Consider the following 17,898-nt stretch of genomic DNA (forward strand, 5'->3'; position numbering starts at 1 on the left):
CTTCCAGTTTAGTGCCAAGCTGAAAAGCGTCCAGATTCTTACTGCAGCCTCATCAGCTCGGTCCAGAGGACAACAATCTTTAATCATGCTTACTAGTAGTTAGCGAATCTCAAAATGGTCATCGATCCACTCACCGCTCTCGGCATCGCTTCCAATATTATAAGCTTCATAGATTTCGGCATTCAAGTGCTCGCTAAGGGCCATGAGCTCCATAAGAGCGCCACTGGTAGAGTCATCGAACATGACGAATTCCATATTGCAACAGGGCGACTTCAGCAGCTGCGAGAAGGCATCGACAGCTCCCTACAATCGCTGTCCAGCCGAACAAGTTTAACACGTGCCGAAGAGGCACTTCAAGAGATCACGGCCGAGTGCCAGGAAATTTCGAAGGAGTTCCAGGACGCCCTTTCCACATTCACAGCTGAACCTGAGATCAAGTCGTGGACTACCTTCATCGAACGGTTCGAGACTTCCTCTTATCCAAAGACATCAAACAAATCCTTCAGCAATACTCTTCTGGCTCCTTGAATCCGTTTCTGTTTCTCTGTCGGTCTGTACTTACTCAAATGAAGATCATCGGACCCGAGGAACCAGGTTTATCACATTTGGCCGCACAATATTTCATATACGCTGAAAGGCTCGAATGCTCCACAGGTCCTGCACATATCGGCCTTACCGAACTTTTCTTTGAGCTTGCTCATAGCCTCCTGCTCAAAGACCCACGGGAGCAGGAGCGATACGGGTCTGTTGGATCGATCCTGAGGGTCATCATACCATACGGCTTGGTGCATTACTCAACGTCCAAGATCAGCTCTTCAATATTCGACGTGAACAAATTATATTGCGCTCACCCTGTGCTGGATTCGGACCACAGTACAGAGCGCACCTTTCTACTGCGGGAGTGCTTGCCGTCCATAATATTGATAAACCCCGCAAAGCCTGCAGACAAATTGTTCGCAGCGTTATTCGCGAAAGGTGCGAATCCCAATCTTAAGAAGGATGAATTGACGATCTGGGAGGAATATCTGCAGGAGGCGTACGCATTGGTTAAGAGGGACGGTCCTGCGCGCCTCCGTGGAGGACCCTGGACCCGCATAACAGGTTTGTTCATCGAGAATGGGGCGTGGTCCACTGGGAGAGATCCTCGGCATCCGCCACAATGGCAGGAGAGGGCTGCTGCAGGAAAGAAGTACCGGTTCAACGTTGCGCCCCAGGACCTGGCAGATGCAGTCGAACACATTTTTGCAGCGGCCGAGGGAAGAGAGTTGGCCGAAGCTCTGCGGGCCCGGAGTAGCATGACTGGGAGGCTCAAGAAGTTCTTCGTATCGTGAAGTAGGCGAGCATCCCAAACGGATACAGTAGCCGATGCACGATAGCATCAACGCACATCAATTGTGCAAAGCCAGGGCGGGGAATATTTTGAGGTGTGGGCAAGGTAAGGACGAATGACGAGATGGTTGCCTTGTTCAAACTGGGTCGATCTGACTAGGAAAAGGCATATGAGGGAGCACGAGTGTGGAGTTGATACACCGGGTCACACGTCGTTGTTAGTAGTAGTAGCGACCATCATTGGCAAGCAACAGGACCAGCTGGCACGTTGAAAGGTAGTAAGGGTTGCTCGATCGTCTGTCAATGATTGAGAATAAGTTATTCGGCTTCATACTATTCTCGACTCAAAACGGTAGACACTGGGGTGCTGTTGAGGCTGAGCCGGAACAGGAGCTTAGCTGAGAGCAAGTTGTAGCCGATCTCTGGAGACCAAAGTAAGTAGATTGTGCTAGTGAGCTCCCCTCATCTGCTCAGGATGCCAGTCAGAGATCATGTTAAAGCAGCCTTGCCCACTCGCCAGTACCGAGCCGCATCTGGCGAACAGGATTTTCATTCTCGAGCAATCTAGGTACTGTTAGCACGGTAGGTAGCTAGGGTCAGATGTGGTTAAGCTGATCATGATGAAAGCTGTAGAGATATATATTTTAGTGCTGGGATAGCTTCCACAATCGACCATAGGATGCGTAATACAGGGCTTCCCGTCCGCTCAGCCGTACTTAAGCCGCATGCCGATGAGTTAGTAGTTGCGTCGGTGACGAGCAGCGAATCCTCATTGTTGATTGTTTTTGTCTTTTTATATCAAGAATTGATGCTGAATTGGCTAAAGGAGAGGTTCTGATGGCTTTTTGTATATTTTTTTTAGGCGAGGTGAGATTATGCGGCCTCATGGTCGCAGATGCCTAGCAGGTTGCCTGACCCTTGTAATTGGCGGAGTAGGCTTACCTAATTTCGATGTCACTACCTCGCTACGCAGTACATTTGTGACGTCACCCGTCTAACCACTTCTTTTTCATTCAGCGGCTGCACCCTCCGACGGCATATGAATGATGAATTTTTAGGACTGAGCTTCACCTTTCTCTTCCTCTCATACCCTTTCCCTCTGATACCCCTGCAGCAGATACTCAATTCAGCTCGAAGCGTGCCACCTCAGTTCCAACCGCCAAGATGAGTGAAAGAGTGAAACAAGTTGCGGCCGAGGAAGCTGAGCGAGTCAGAGTCATGACAAAAGAGGCCGTTCAGTCTCGTGCCTACTTGTACCCCTTCAAGGTATGCAATCTTGGGTCTGAAAGCCTCGCAGTCTCTAACAGGCTGTAGGGCATCTTCTACTTCGTCTCGCACAAGGACCTTTGGCGACCATTGATCTCCAGACTGGCGCCAACCATTACCCTCAGCATTGGAGTTACTACGTTCATGTTCCTCGTTGCATACGTCCCACAAGCCGCCGTCATGGCTTTCACATCTGGGCCAGTCGCTGCTATCTCCGCCGCCCTCTTGACTCTCAGCGAGAGCTCGACCTTAATCAACCTCCTTTCGCGCACATTCCTCATCGAAGAGGCCATCATCGACACCTTTGACGGCACACTACTCTCTCGTGATTGCACCAATCTGGTTGAAGGAGGCAGACAAATCTCGGCAAGCGGTGACAATGTTGCTCGGCTGGGGAAATTGATCAAAAAGCCGTTTGCCAAGTTTACACCAAACGCAATTGTCAGATATCTGCTGTACCTGCCGCTCAACTTCATCCCTGTGGTTGGAACGGTCATCTTCATCCTCTTGCAAGGAAAGCGAGCAGGTCCAGCTGCACATACCAGGTATTTCCAACTCAAAGAGTGGTCAAACAGACAACGGGAGGTTCACATTGAGGAGCATCGAGGAGGCTATACGTCATTTGGTGTTGCGGCTTTCGTCCTAGAGATGATACCGTTTGCCAACCTCATCTTTGCATTCACCAACACTGTTGGTGCAGCGCTGTGGGCCGCTGATCTGGAAAAGAACGCTACTACGTCGCCAAAGGTGCGAGAGTTGGCCAAGAAGGCTGAATGATCAACGTTGTTTGCTCCGGGCAAAGGGTCCAGCTTTCAGCTGTCACACAAGCAGCACAGTGTCTTGCGCCTTGCTCGAGGAAGCTGCAAGAGACAACCACGGCCGTATGGCTGGAAAACATAGTCCGTGTGCATGAGTACCTGTCCAACAGCATTCGAAACGCCAACTACTTCCAAAGATTGGCCTTGTACCACGACGAGAAATCCGTCCGCTATTGGTCAAGGATTGAAATGAGCGACATGACTTGGGGAATACACCAAGTACTTCATGATAGGAAGGAGTGGCATAAGAGAGAAAGATCCATGTATGATGAGTAGGTATTATGAGCATTTGGACGTCTCAGAGCGGCTCTCAACTTGTAAATTCCCATTCATCGGACTTACCCAACATCATACTTCTTGCTCATGGTATAACTTCACTGCATGCAACTCTTTCGGCACCCCGAGGTTGGCTCGGAGACGACATCCGTTCATGGTGATTCTGCCGCTCCCTATCAACACAGGTCGCGCGTACAGTGAACTCGGCTGTGCTCGTTCTTTTCCACTCACATCAGTCACACTCGTTCCAAAGATTCAAACATCGTTCCTTCAGACGCAGCGCACGTTCAAGCCTACACACTCGTTCCTTCACGACTTTCCTTAACTCCCTACATCTCTTCGTTGAGCGCTGAGCGCGACACTGTCTCTGCTGTGAATTTCCAGGTAAATTCTACTCAAAAAGTGAAATTACGATCACAACTAATCCATATCACAGTGGAATATGGCGCCCTATAGCTCTCCCTTCAGCGTCATGCTGTTGCTATGCGTCTTTCTTTCGCTCTTTCACTTGTCGACAAGTCATCCCCACGGTCATCATCACTTCCATCCTGCTCTGGCAGGAAGAGAACTCCCAACCCCTACCATCAAGAACCCTGTTCCGGCCAAAGACATCGTCGTCGCCAGTCCGGTTTCTCCTTGCGTCAATAGCAACTGCGCCACTGCTCTTCCACCACCAGAACACCTATCATGCTATGCTGCGAATAGCACCACTTTCATTGACAATGGAGACAACTATACCTTGATCTGCGACATTGACTTCCCTGATCAAAACATCTACCCATTCATTCTGGCTGGCTCATTCGATGACTGTTTGGCACAATGTGAGACGTGCAATCACAAGAATGTCCCTGGAAGTCGCTGTGCTGGGTTTGTGTTTGCCCCCGAGCGTATCAAGGATGCAGATGATTGCTATCTCAAATCATCCTTGAACAACCCCCTTCCAGCAACTATCCACTTGGTCGGTGCAACTGCTGCCACGCCTACTTCGACTTGTACAACAGCACTCAAATCCGACCCTACACCTCGCTCCAAGCATGCAAGCTCATCCTCGAACCTTGTTGTTAAAGAAGTCAGAATTCTCGGAAGTTCTACCAACAAGCCTACCACTCAATACGTCAGCCATGTTCCTGCAACCCCAGAGAAACTTGCAAGTGGCATCCTCGTTCCGGGTATCAATACCGACTTGATCACAAAATATCCGGTCGCAGGTGATACTGGCGTCTGGTGTGATGAAGATATACCTTTGAACCTCGATACTGCAAATATGAAGGTAGTACCACATATGTCAAGAGATGGAGGGAAAGGAGGCACAATCAACTCGACACACATCTTCGTCTTCTGCGACACTGCCAGTTTCCAGATTGACGGGACGTCAAGCCAAATGGTTGGATTCGTCTCTAGCTCTGTGGCAACCGATGACGGTATGAAGGCACTCTTGGGTCAGCCACTTGATCTGGTTGACAATCTCGGCGAATGGCAAGACGATGTTGGCAGAATGCGAGGTTTTGCTCCCATGACAACCGGAGAGGAATCGTTCAACATTGCTCTCTCTGGGGACGGCTACCGCTATGCCGTCTGGCCAGAATCTTCATTGATTCCCCTCAACGCCTCACACGCTTTACTGTATCCAGCATTGGTGTATGATGTTGTCGATATGAGTACTCAATCTGCTGTATTCCACGACCTTGGCAACTGCATTCTCCTCGTATCGGTTGATGAGAAATATGGCCCAACCGCACAACGCGTGGCAAAGCAGATTTACCAGCAAGACCAGGTTACGTATGGAACCCTGGGCGGCATTCGTTCTTGGGGGACATCCGGTGTTGGCGGCAATAGTGGTAACATCTACCTCTTCGGTCAGACCGATCACGGCGTTCTTGTTGCACGCACTACGCCAAATAGCTTCACCGACCTATCCACTTACACTTACTGGGACGGCAAGTCCTGGTCGAATGATATGCCGTCATCAAGCTCAAATGCGACCATGATCGATATCCCCATCCAGGACCTGGACCTGGTCTACGTCCCGGCTTTACGCAGCTTTGTCATGGTTTACCTCAATACTCTCGCCGACAATACCTTTTATTATCGACACCTACCACTCGACCTGGATGTTGATCAGAATGACGAGTACGATCGTATTGTGACAAGCCAGTGGTCGGACGAGAAAGTCCTTACGAAGATCGACTCCCCTGCAGAAGGTTACATTTATGCCGGTGGCATTCATGCTGGATATTTCGGCGATGACGATATCACCAACGGCGGTTGGAAGGTCTTGATCACTTGGACCGAACATACTGGCAAGGATGCCGCCAGTGCAGAGTCTGGATACGCTCACAAATCGGCCTATGTCGATTTTGGTCTTGCCTAAGTCGACCTACGCTGGAGGCGGATCGACATTCCTGGATATTATGCCGGTTGTGACTGCAACCATATCAGGCATGTTCATCGGCCACAGGCAAGAGTCTCTTTGGCATATCATCAGCCTCGCTTTTCGACCATTTTCCAAAGATGGGTTTCATTTTGAGCTTTCTTGATGTGCTGGTGGACGATGTTATGAGTTGATTTTCCACACTGTTTGATTCAAAGAATCCTGATTGATGTGACCCAAGCTTTTGCTGCTATGAGATTATGCGACAACGAAAAACAAGTGATCCACATCAATGCGATTACCAAGCTGAAATTGTACTTTAGCACTGGGGGATAAATGAAAAGAAAAACTTCGAAATGCGATATCTTATTCTAACCCAGCTCGTCTTTTTTTCTTCTTCAAAGTAGCGGTCCTTTCGAGTTTCTCGATGTGTGAACAGACGTGGTAACTATAATTGAACATTTCGTCGTTCTCGCGCAAAAGAGTCATTGTGGTCAGACTCCTTCGAATTCAGCCTTACTTATGTCCTCAAACAAGGGACGAAGAAAGTCGAAAGTTGAGACCCGTAGAGCTTCAAAAGAATTCGCAACTGTGCGGTGACTTGCAGCGTCGCTCGAGCGGGGCCGACCCTAGAGATCAGGGCATTATCACTTCAGAAGAACTGAAAGATACGACAAGACAACGAAAAAAAGTGGAATACGTGAAGGAAGATTACATTCCCAGTAAGTGGACGGTATATCAATTTTGTAATCCATCGTGAAATCACGGATATGTGTTGACACCTGTCGCCTTGCTAAACAAGTAGAACCTCGGAGCCTTTCCACTAAAACCGGGCATAGATGATGGGCCCCTCATCATTGACAAATGGCTAGAGTACCAGGTAGGTCAACATTATAGTTAGATGAATATGGTGTATTCTGTTAAACCCTCCGCTAATTCTGACAAGTAGTCCGCTCATGTAGCAACCGCTAAATCCATCAATCATCATAAGTCATCGCCGCACACGCACCTCCTCCATCCATTGCCTCAAGACTTTCATAGGAGGATCACTTCCGCCACCTCGTCCGCAAAGTCGACCTGTGTAAGTTGTCCTTGGTTTGAAATGTACTCGTCGAAGATGAGCGGCGGCGTTGTAGTCGCTATTGTATTTCCGCTTTGTCGTGCAGGCCTTGCAGCCAGAGAGGAAAGATCCCGTGGCGTCCTTGCAGACCCATACCTTCCGAACTGCTGTGTGATAATTCTCGATATGTCGGTACAGCTCATACCTGCTGCGAAACCCCTCTGGCATGGCCGAACACTTCGTACACCAAACACGTCCATTTCTCTCAGTTCGAGAGACCCTAAAGACAAGCGGGATAGGCTCAGGCGCCTTCGTTGTCGTCGTTGTCGGGTAGCGCTTTCCTTCCTGCTCTATGCGGGGCAGGTCTGGCTCTTTGGGTAATGATGACGATGATGACGATGGTGTCGAGCGGGCCTGTATTCGTTCGTTAATCGATCAGAAAAGCATATCGCGGTGTCTGTCAAGCAGGGAAAGTCATCGCTGCCAGCACCAATGCCCGGCTCCTCAGCCGCCACAACTTTTCATGACAATCTCATCGATTTGTGGAAAAAAGCCCCCTCCCAAGCTCTAGCATTGGAGCACGTACCGCATTTCCTGAGCATGAACGAACTGGGTCGTACACGTATCTTCGGGTGCTGGTAGATTCGATCAACAGGAGTTTTATGTCCATCTAGGATTTCTTGTCCGTTGGCTGTGCCTTGTGTAGTAGAAATAAGGTATGTACTGGGAATGAAGAGTCGGTCGATGTTGAGATGGACGTGGATGGACACAAAGGCTTAGCGCCGGCAGCCCTTGGCAATATCTACCTGGTAGATATTGCAGGTTATGACATTGCGAACCACCCACCGCCACCGTGGCAAGCCGGCTGGCAGCCGTATGGACGGACAGAAGGCAACCGGACTTTGTGAATGGCTATCAGCCATCTACGTAGTATCTGCGTGCGCCTAAGTCCAATTAGAAGCATCAGAGAGTGCATGGCGGTCACAGGATTTCTCCCAATGGAGGAGATCTTCCATTTGTACGGAGGTGTCAAGGGTGTGAACCAAATGTACTGTCCACACTGTCCACGCTAATGACGCACGTGATAGAGAATGACAGTATTATTTTTAAAGACAACGATTTTCTTTTTGGTCGCTCGTCACGGATGCCTGGAAGTATCCTATGGGTACCCAAAGCGCCTATTGACTGTCGCCTATACTCTCGAGGCGAGACACACATTCAAGCACTGATAAGCATGAGCCCGCCTAGAAGCTCGAAAAAATAATCTGTCAGGCTGAGAGATTTCTGTCATTCTCTCTCACATGCACCTAGCTGCGGACAGCATATTTTCTCGAAATACGAACATAACCCTGCATGTTTCATCCAAGGTCATGGTGGCTTGTCGTGTCCTGCCCATCGGCGCCCATCCCAACCACTCATCCACGATTTTGGCAATGGTGGAATTCCTGCATCCGAAGAGATGCTTCTCGACCCGACTTAGTCGACCCATCGAATTCCTGCCCTTTTGAAGACAAAATTGTAAGGAGCACCCAGTTCTGGACGAGGCCTACAGGTGGTGATCGAGCCTCATATCGACACCTCTTCAGTGCTCCTTTTATACTTTTCACTTTTGTACTTGTACTTTCGGTGCTGATCTGGCTACTAGGTAACTAACTAGTGAGTGAGGCTGACCCCGATGGCAGATTTTGGGGGAGTGGGCCTACGTTAGACTTGGATACCCCATGCCAGAAGTCGGGGCAGCTGGGATAGCCTGAAATTTGGGTGGGCCGCTCAACACTTCAGATCTTGACGGAATCGTCGATCGAGATGGGCTTCAGCTGAAAAACCAGAGTCCAACATTATTCCAGGCGAGCAGGCTCAAGATCCCGCCTTGTCACCGGCAGTGTTCGAATCCAACTATGCCCTTCGAATACTCGCCTGGCTTAACGCGAGAACTCCAAATGGACTCAGAAGCATGCACGGTGTTACAGAAATTCAGCCTAGCTACGACAACCTTTCTTGCTAAGTTAGTCCTAACCGGAGATCCAGAAGGACTGACTTTCTCGATCGCCAGCTAGACATACTTTACACTCCGATCGCCCAAAGACCCGGTGATCCGTAGGTAGGTAGGCACTTGCGTTGCATTTCCATCCTACGGATACGAGTACCAGGTACTCGTATCTACTCCGCACACGGGTCTTGTGAAGGCGATCTTCCAACCTTTGCCCCCCTGGCGTCCTGGCGTTTGTCGGGCTCTGATTCTTTGGCCATGGGCGTCACCGTACTGCATTCAGCTCAAATTGAGACAGAAGCCTGAGATTCCACTTACGTATTATGATCGTATTACAGCACGCCAACGTGCCCTGCCCCTGTCGGGCCGGAGACTACTAACCCTTTCTTCCCCCATTGCACAGACGGCCCAAATTTCGAGGACTCAACCCAGCCATCATCTCGAACGATTGCAATATATTCAAAGCAAGGCAGTAGCACAGGCAGCAATAATGCTCAGCAACAACACTGCCGATCGACTCGGGCAGCAATCCCTGTCACTTTCCCCGCGATTAACGGGTCTTTTCCTGCAGGATTTGAGGGGCACGAGGGGTAAGCACCATAACGCCGACGAATATTGCAACGGCATTTCAACGCGTGAGATGGTGGTGGAAGCAGACCGAAGTCATGGCGAGGGGTATGTACCTACATAAGGTATATTGGTGGTGAGTTTGTCCACATCTGACCATCCGACCATCGCGTTTTCAATATCAAGAAGACACTTGCTAAGTTAAGACAGCTCTCGAGGCGCGCAGACAGCATACACTAGTCGGGTACGCTGACCAGCAACTCGAAACACCAAATCAAGTCTTCAGACACAAGGCGTGACACACAACGGATTGTCGCCATTCCATCACATCGCATCTAGTCTTAACAAAGCCTTGCTCTGCCAAAAAGGGAAAAACGATAAAGGGTTGACCAGCAACTGGCCCCATTCTGTATTTGAGCAAGCAAACCCTCCAACCATCAATCCATTCTCAATGGCTACTGGCGAGCCACCATCAAATGGCGCATCGGCGCAACCTCAGCCCGGAGGTCCAGATCCAGACTCATACCCGCTGGCCGCCCAGATCCCGCTGAAGGACTTCACACTGCCCGAATTCCCACCGCACGCCTCCCGACTCCGCGAACTCACCCTGACCGCCGACATCAAACTCGACGAATACCAGGCGATGCTCCAGGAAAAGCCGCTGACTCAACCTCCCCTGCCCAACGTGCCCAGCTCCATCACCCATCTCACGCTCGAGTTATTCGGGCTGGGATTCCCCGGAACACCCCCCTTTTTGGGCAGACTGGCCAAGTCCCTGCCCAATCTGACGAGCTTGACGTTTTTCAGTTGCCTGATCGACGGGTTGGACGACGCCTCGAGAAAAGATGCAGAGCGCTTCTTTGAGAACTGTGAGAAATTGCAGGAGGTGCATGTTATTGACTCGTTTGCGCGGCCGGGCTTTTTCAAGGCCGTCGGTGAGATTCTAGAGAAGCGCTACGGCGGCGCGGAGACGAAGGACAGCAGCGAAGAAGGCGGTGGCGGTGGCGATGGTTTGAAAGTGGTCGATGTGAGTTATACGTTCCGCGGACATGAGGATAGTGATTTCCTCGCGCGGGTGGCTGGCGAGGAACTTGCGAGCTTGATTGTGCCGGGGCTGATCGGTGCGAGTTTTGATTTTGTGCCGGTCCCGCGGCGCGATGAGCTTGAAGAGTCGGAAGGTGCTGCGGAGGGCGAGAGTGATAAAAAGGAGAAGGAGAAGGAGAAGGAGAAGATGCCGGAAGGCGTGCTTCCGTTCGCGAGTGACGGGCGAGCACCCGCGGCCGTGAAGAAAAGGTTCGAAAAGCTGAGTACGGGGGCCTTGAGGAGCGTCAAGGTGCTGAATTTGGGCATGTTCAGTCTCAGGCCCGTCGAGGTGGGCGAGTTGGTGTATGCGTGCGCTGGCGGTGGCAAGGCTGGATTGGTCGATCTCACGGTCGCCGTGCTGTTGGAGAAGGATTGGGCCCAAGATTTGGTCAAGGGCTTTGGATACAAGGAGGTCGGCGGGGCGTTGGAAGGGATTGAAATTGTCGGTGTGCCGGACCGCGCGGGCACTGAAGGCCAGGAGGAGGAGGAGGATTGGCAACAGGGCATCGAGTTGGTCAAGCAGGAGGACGTGGAGAGGTTGGAGAAGGCGTGTCCGAAGCTGGGGAAGGTCGGGATGAGTATACTCAAAGTCAGGAGCGCGCCGAATGTGGTGTATCTGAAGGAGGAGGATGGGTGGAAGGCTATGTAAAGGAGGGATCCGGAAGGTATATAGGGTGATGATAGTGAAGACCTGAACATACGGAAAAGGATCGTGTTAATAGAAGGGGATCCAGACCTGCCTGGTACGATGAAGGCAGATAAGGTATCAAAGTCATGGCAAGGATGGGATGCTTTGGCATTTGTTACTTTTCCTTCAGTCAGCTAAGGTATAATCAGTTGTACAAAGGGGCCATCAACCAAGGTGAGCAGCCATGCATATCATTCAGTCGTTATAAAGTCGTAGTGGTCCCGCACCAGTATCTCGACGCTTATTGCGCCAGAGATAGCCATATCCGGCATAATGATGCTGAACCGCAGCCCCTTCGCCAGCCTTGGTCGATTTATTCAGCCATGACGCTCAGTTATGTCCAAGTTTGGCTCACATTGTCTTGTTCGTTGTCTGTTGCCGACAATCATCCAGCAGGAGCCACGAAAGACACCAGCCGTGATCTCTAAGAGTACTCATCACATTCCTGTCCGCTCCAAGGACACCGTCACTGATAGCACGGCTAGCCTAGCCCTGAGAATGTCCTGCCAAGTTGGACGTTCCACGCATCATCTGCTGGATGAGCCGGAGCCGGAACCCGAACCTGAACCCGAACCTGAGCCTGAACCCGAGCCGGATCCAGAACCAGAACCAGAGCCAGAGCCTTCTCCGCCCTTGTTCTTTTCACAGTTGCATTGGTAACCTTCGAAGTTGTTTCCGCAATAAATGCACCGGTTGGCCATTTTGGTTGGAGATCGAAACAATGGCAGGTGTATCGGTTCTGGTTGAATTGAGTTGGTTGATTTTCGATATATCTTTGTCTTCTGATGGTGGTCTCGAAAGGTTGTAATTTCCAAAGTTGATATGATATGGATGAATGGAAAGGGATGTTGAGAACAGTGCTGGCGCCTGCTTTTATACTTGTTGGATATCATCACTGGAGACAGGTGTTTGTCTTCCTGTTTGCAAGCGTTTGGCTGCATCAAAGATTCGATGGCAGCCACTCTCACTGTTCTGTTGAGTCAAAGGAATCCTGTGACAGTGACAGTGTGAAGGGACAACGGACTAGCAGCCGATGACTGGGTGGTGTTTAGTTCCTCGAAGGTGACTAGCTGGGGTAGACTCGACCCATGTTAAAAGAAGGCAGTGCGTCTGAATGTATCATCGCTCATGTTTGCCCAGTGAAGCGGTGAGCACACCCAAGGGTTAAACAGGTGAAGTTCTGGAGACGAGCCGCGTTCGTACAGAACATGCACTGGGACAGTTAGTTGCTCGCGCGAGGTATTGCGAAACGGAAAAAGTACTCATGGTACACAAAGCCAATGCAGGAAGGCATCGTCGTCAGACTCATTCCTCGTTTCGTGATATGCAGTCTCCCTTACCATGACTTCCACCACTTCGAGTCACCTTCTCGACATCTTCTGGAATGTTCCGAGGTGCAGTGACATGTTCCATGTAACACGAAAACGAACGTTCCTCGGCCAAAACTCATACACCTGATGTCAATAGCGAGACATCCCACTTGCGAGACGTGTAACCAGCATGTGTGAACTACGCTCTTCTCGTGTTGCCTGCATCCTTCAATATGGAGTTCGGTCTCACACGATATCCCATCGTTTTGTCTGACTGCCTTTTCTTCAACATATTCACTGTGAAGGCATTTGTCGCATGTCACGCTGCTCCCGAACAAGTCTCATTTCTCATTTGTCGAACCAAGGACGGCAGCTCCGACGCCTCTGCCACCACCGGGATGTCACAGCCGAGAAGCAAGAAAGGCGATCCATCTGGGGCTCGTCGGGTTCTCGTTGAGACAGCCCCAATCAGGTCAGCCGCTTCATGCCCTTTGCTAAGGCAGTTCTCAGATGATGTCGGCCACGGTACAAGAAAGAAGATTTGCCAAAAGAGAACGAATGGACGTGTTCTGTTTCACCAACAGCGCAAAAGTGACCATCCTGAGAGCCAGAAGAAATGAGAAAGGTCGTTTTACTGCCAAGACAAGACCTTCCCAGAAATTTCCTTAAATGGTAGGTAGAATTTCTCAATTGGGACTTTTCATCAGCCAGCATCACTTGGGCCGGGTCCCAATGAGAACTCTCTGAACAGATTCTTGTGACGGATTCTCGAGGCTGCCGTAGTAATTTGTATGACTTTGTGCCCATTTGTTAAGGATGGCCTGACAGCCCGTCTGGCTCTGCTGGCGAGATGAATGCGACCTGTGTGGTGAGTCGGGATTTTCACAGGGATGGCAGAGCTGATACTCATCTCAATCACACAGGAGCGGTACATCCATATACAGATCAGGGTGGGCCGACTGTCAGTTGAAGAGGCACAAGTTGGGTTCCCCCGTGATGACCCACCCCGGAATTTGCCTTGGAATTGTCGTCAACGCTGTCAAGCAGGAGTCGGAAGTATTTAAGAAGACTGGGAAGGCTTCTCCGGCTGAAGCTTCAATGAGACCCAGGGAGATATTCAACCTCGTGGGCTTGCAAGAATGCATCGAGATCGATCGACAAGCGGGAAGGAAAGTATATGCCATGGGGTCCAAGTAAGCGACTCATTGAACAGACCGAGACAACGAGATTGTTGTCAGTCATTCTGAACTCCAGGGAACAGAACGGATTGTCGGGAGCCACATACCAGCTCCCCAGAAGATGCTGGGCAATGGTTTGACGGGCCGTTGGCTCACATTAATGACCTTGCCATTCGTATTTCGCATGTCCAGAATGAGGTAGCATTTGTTCGGTAGTTGAAGAGGTAGTCATTGTATCCGTGTCTCGTCTAGTATATGTACAATCCAACTCCAGGCCTCGTTATGCCACAGATCAAGGCTCTTGAATGTTTTTACAGATCACCAACTTGCTTTCTTGACACCAGGTAACAGTCCGTCGAGGGCATGCATGCGGAATTGGAACTGTGGAAAGCTCGAGTTAGCCACTTGCCTGTTCGTCGCAGGTTCTCCTGGTCCAGCTCGCAGGCGCAGCAGTCATGGTGCCAGGTCTTGGGTGGATGAACTTACACGTCCCATCCTGAAATCTCTAAAGACACTTCTTGCTACACCTCCCATGACACATCTGTTTTTGATTTGAGTAGGTCTCGTGTAGCAATGCATTTTCTGCAGTTCCAGTTGGGCTTGTGTTCGCATCCATTGTGGAAGAGTGGTGTTTCGGATAACGTATCGTAATGCTTGCCTGTAAGGGAGGAGATCTGTCAGTCGTCCGTCTCGCCTGCGGTGGGCGGTCGTCTCTCCAGAAATTGGGGACGGTGGTTACCTTTGAGGTTCGAATTGCTCATAGGCTTTTCGTTTGCCGTGATCTCGGATGATCTTGATGTTGATAAAGCCAGCCAAGTCGAGCTTTTTCGGCCGGAATTGTGCCATTACGCTCGATCGGCACCCTACAATTCTTGGGCTTGCCGATGCTGGTGCTACTATCAGATGTGAACCTTCCGAGACTGCGTAGAGATGAATGTCGAGGATGAATGCGCAGACTTGGCACGTGATTGACTAACCTTTTTGGGCCAAGATGCTTGGCGTTGTGAATTCCCCGAAGACGAGTGGACTTTGTCAGAGTACAAGAAACATCGAGACTTTGGAGTACACGGAGTAGCATTCTAGATGATGCCATGTTACTAGGGCTATCTGCCTCGACATCCTGAGTCATTCTCCTCCACCTAGTAGCTCGCCGGCGAAATCAGTACCACTCAAATTGTGGTGAGTGGTCGACACGATCAACGGCGCAGCCGCCGAGAAATTCTTGTGAGTCATGAAAAGGATTCCACGAATCGAACCTCTTCGGTATTGCCGGGTCTCGCTCAGCTCTGCGCCAGAGCTGCCATTGCCGAGCATTCTCAATATCGTGTCCAACGTTGAAAAGCTCTGCGGCTGCTCAAGCATGACCAACAAGCCCCAGAGCTCGATTCTCCCAGGTCAAAGGTTTGAATATTCGGACGAATCCTCTTGCCTCGTATTCTTACCTGTAGCGCTCCCGTTGACCCATTCTCAAAATGCCCAAGTCTTCCAAATCTTCCAGATCTCTCAAAGATGCTGAAAGCACGGTCGATGGGACTCTCGTGGTGACCAGTCAACAAAGTCGCTTTCATGTCGATGCTGTGGATGCACCAACGTCGAAAGATATCGACGTCAGGGACCTGAGTCTCTCCATTGGGGGACGGGACTTGCTGGATCACGCGCATCTTCGAATCCTAGACGGTGTTCATTACGTACTCGCAGGCCGAAATGGAACTGGAAAGAGCTCCCTCCTACGAGCACTTGCAGAACGACGAATACCTGGTGTGCCCAGCAATCTGCGTCTTCTCCTTCTCGGGCAGACCCGTGTCAGCTCAGATGCCCTTGCAGAGTCTTCAGAGTCGCAAGATTTGTCCGAAACTGTGCTGGAACATGTCACTAAAAGCGACAAAAGGCGGGAAAGTGCTTTGAGAGATGCCGATCGTTAGTCCTAATGTCTCCAGCCTGGAATATAAATGCTGACAACATTACCACCATCCAAGGCCTCTCGGCAGCTCTGGAAGAAAAGGCAGAAATGAAAAAGCTAGTTAGGACCGTCCAAACACTTCAGCTCGAACAAGCCAAGCGGGAATTGGCCCAAGCTCAACTATTAGCAACAAGAAGAAGCGGTGCAAGAGGTCTCAAAGCCCGTCAGGCTCTTATTGAAAAAGAGAGTGCTGTAGAGGAGGCTCACCGACGGCGAGTGATTTCCTGGTGCTTGATACACATCTAACACAAGACAGCTATGATAAAGCCCCAGTCGCTGAAGACGAGCAAGAAGCCACCAAGCTTGGCCTTGAGATGCTGGAAGCTACTCGCCTAGCCCTTGAAGCCATGGATGCTGGAAGCACCGACGCACGAGCGCGGAAAATACTTCTTGGTCTCGGGTTTTCGGAGCCACAAATCGAAGGGCCATTTGTGTCGTTATCGGGCGGATGGAGGACTCGCTGCGATTTAGCGTGCGCCCTGATACAACAGGTCGATGTACTGATGCTCGACGAACCGACCAATTTCCTCGACCTGCCTGCGATCCTTTGGTTGGAGCGTTTCATCAGAAGTTCATTGGCTGCTAAGACTGTCGTGGTGGTCACCCACGATCGAGACTTTGCCGATGCTATTGCCCAGGAATTGCTGTTGGTCCGCTTGGCGCCAGCGAAGACTCTGGAAGTGTTCAAGGGCAACCTGACAGAGTATGAAAACGAGAAAAGACGTCAAATCCGAAGGATGACCAAGATGTCCGAGGCTCAAGAAAAGAAGAACAAGCATATGGAGGACAGTATCACGAAGAATATCAAAGCTGCGAAGCGTACTGGCGACGACAAAAAGCTCAAACAGGCGGCGTCTCGCAGGAAGAAGCTCGATGAACGGTCTGGTCTCGAGGTTGGTCAACACGGAGGGCGGTTCAAATTGAATCGAGATCTTGTAGGCTTCCACAACAGAGCTCGAGACGACATCGAGATTCCTGGATTTGACCCTCCTGTGACTATCACCCTACCAGACCAACCTGAGCCGCTTCGGCATCCAGGGCCTCTGTTCAGCTTCGACAAAGTCTCCTACAAATACCCAAAATCGGGAATTTGGACCCTCAAAGAAATTGACTTGGTCATGCACCCTGGCGAGAGGCTTGGGCTGGTCGGCTTGAACGGGTCTGGAAAAAGCACAATAGTCACACTCTTGATGGCGGCCGCCACAGGCGGGGTACCTAGAACGACCAAAGGCACCATCACCGTACATTCCAAAGCGCGGTTTGCTTGCTATTCTCAACACGCCGTTGAAGAACTCGAGGAGCTTGGCCGACAGCATCCAAACCGGACGGCTTTATCCCATTTGATGCAACTCGATGGCTGGACTGCGGATGAGCAAACCGCAAGAGGGACCCTTGCCAAATTAGGTCTTCGCGGAAATACTGTCTCAGACGTCCCATTAGCGGCTTTGTCTGGAGGCCAACGTGTGCGTCTTGCGCTAGCGGAGGCATTCTTCAGCTCTCCACATTTGATCGTGCTGGATGAAGTGACGACCCATCTGGATGCGGATACAGTCGATGCATTGATGGAGGCGTTAAGCATCTGGGAGGGTGGATTACTCGTCATTACCCATGACCGACATTTCATGCGATGCGTTGTTGACCGGGAAAAGCTCGACAGAAATGAGGACGAGGATAGCAGTGAGAGTGAAGGATCCGAAACTAGTGCGCCAGGTACAGTCTACCACGTGCGTAAGGGTGGCCTCCGGAAGCTCGAAAGAGGCATGCAACAATATGAAGGGATCGTGTCGAAGACGGTGGACAAACTAGGTACCTGAGCATCGCAGACTCTCATCGGCCATCGAGCACTTCATCAAGCCTCGGCCAAGAAATGTCAGCCAGCCGCCCATGCACCAGTAAGCTTCGCAAAGCCTGCCACAAGCCGTGCTTGGCTTGCAGCACTCGACCTTCCGCATAACGACAGGCGTCTGCGCTACCGATCCCTCCGATGGTGGTTTGAAGGCAC

General features: G+C 50.8%; 8 protein-coding genes and 1 non-coding gene across 9 annotated transcripts; 7 read left to right on the top strand and 2 right to left on the bottom strand.

Annotated features, from left to right (window-relative positions):
- Positions 1-114: 114 nt before the first annotated feature.
- On the top strand, positions 115-528 carry PV05_11708 (uncharacterized protein; the record flags this gene model as incomplete). Its single annotated transcript, XM_013455218.1, has 1 exon — positions 115-528. One exon carries the CDS (start codon positions 115-117, stop codon positions 526-528), a length of 414 nt encoding a protein of 137 aa, XP_013310672.1.
- A 38-nt stretch (positions 529-566) lies between these two features.
- Positions 567-1,331, top strand: PV05_11709 (uncharacterized protein; the record flags this gene model as incomplete). The annotated part of the gene is made up of 1 exon (XM_013455219.1): positions 567-1,331. One exon carries the CDS (start codon positions 567-569, stop codon positions 1,329-1,331), a length of 765 nt encoding a protein of 254 aa, XP_013310673.1.
- A 666-nt stretch (positions 1,332-1,997) lies between these two features.
- Positions 1,998-2,113, top strand: PV05_11710. The gene has a single exon (XR_001230709.1). It is a non-coding gene; the product is annotated as a 5S ribosomal RNA (ribosomal RNA).
- A 380-nt stretch (positions 2,114-2,493) lies between these two features.
- PV05_11711 (uncharacterized protein) lies at positions 2,494-3,372 on the top strand (the record flags this gene model as incomplete). The annotated part of the gene is made up of 2 exons (XM_013455220.1): positions 2,494-2,595; positions 2,644-3,372. The coding sequence occupies 2 exons, from the start codon at positions 2,494-2,496 to the stop codon at positions 3,370-3,372; spliced, it is 831 nt and encodes a 276-aa protein (XP_013310674.1).
- Positions 3,373-4,131: 759 nt separating this feature from the next.
- PV05_11712 (uncharacterized protein) lies at positions 4,132-6,422 on the top strand (the record flags this gene model as incomplete). The annotated part of the gene is made up of 1 exon (XM_013455221.1): positions 4,132-6,422. One exon carries the CDS (start codon positions 4,132-4,134, stop codon positions 6,058-6,060), a length of 1,929 nt encoding a protein of 642 aa, XP_013310675.1. The 3' UTR covers positions 6,061-6,422.
- A 3,339-nt stretch (positions 6,423-9,761) lies between these two features.
- Positions 9,762-11,618, top strand: PV05_11713 (uncharacterized protein). The gene is made up of 2 exons (XM_013455222.1): positions 9,762-9,813; positions 9,888-11,618. The coding sequence occupies exon 2, from the start codon at positions 10,129-10,131 to the stop codon at positions 11,407-11,409; it is 1,281 nt and encodes a 426-aa protein (XP_013310676.1). The 5' UTR covers positions 9,762-9,813; positions 9,888-10,128; the 3' UTR covers positions 11,410-11,618.
- Positions 11,538-14,064, bottom strand: PV05_11714 (uncharacterized protein). Its single transcript, XM_013455223.1, has one exon. The coding sequence runs from the start codon at positions 12,387-12,389 to the stop codon at positions 11,976-11,978; it is 414 nt and encodes a 137-aa protein (XP_013310677.1). The 5' UTR covers positions 12,390-14,064; the 3' UTR covers positions 11,538-11,975.
- PV05_11715 (uncharacterized protein) lies at positions 14,050-14,841 on the bottom strand. Its single transcript, XM_013455224.1, has 3 exons — positions 14,676-14,841; positions 14,423-14,594; positions 14,050-14,317 (listed from the first exon to the last, which is right to left on the bottom strand). The coding sequence occupies exons 1-3, from the start codon at positions 14,780-14,782 to the stop codon at positions 14,255-14,257; spliced, it is 342 nt and encodes a 113-aa protein (XP_013310678.1). The 5' UTR covers positions 14,783-14,841; the 3' UTR covers positions 14,050-14,254.
- Positions 14,842-15,408: 567 nt separating this feature from the next.
- PV05_11716 (uncharacterized protein) lies at positions 15,409-17,710 on the top strand (the record flags this gene model as incomplete). The annotated part of the gene is made up of 3 exons (XM_013455225.1): positions 15,409-15,853; positions 15,913-16,108; positions 16,153-17,710. 3 exons carry the CDS (start codon positions 15,409-15,411, stop codon positions 17,708-17,710), a joined length of 2,199 nt encoding a protein of 732 aa, XP_013310679.1.
- Between the last annotated feature and the right edge of the window lie 188 nt (positions 17,711-17,898).

This window comes from Exophiala xenobiotica (genome assembly GCF_000835505.1).
Source record: "Exophiala xenobiotica strain CBS 118157 unplaced genomic scaffold supercont1.7, whole genome shotgun sequence".
Classification (NCBI taxonomy): Eukaryota; Fungi; Ascomycota; class Eurotiomycetes; order Chaetothyriales; family Herpotrichiellaceae; genus Exophiala; species Exophiala xenobiotica.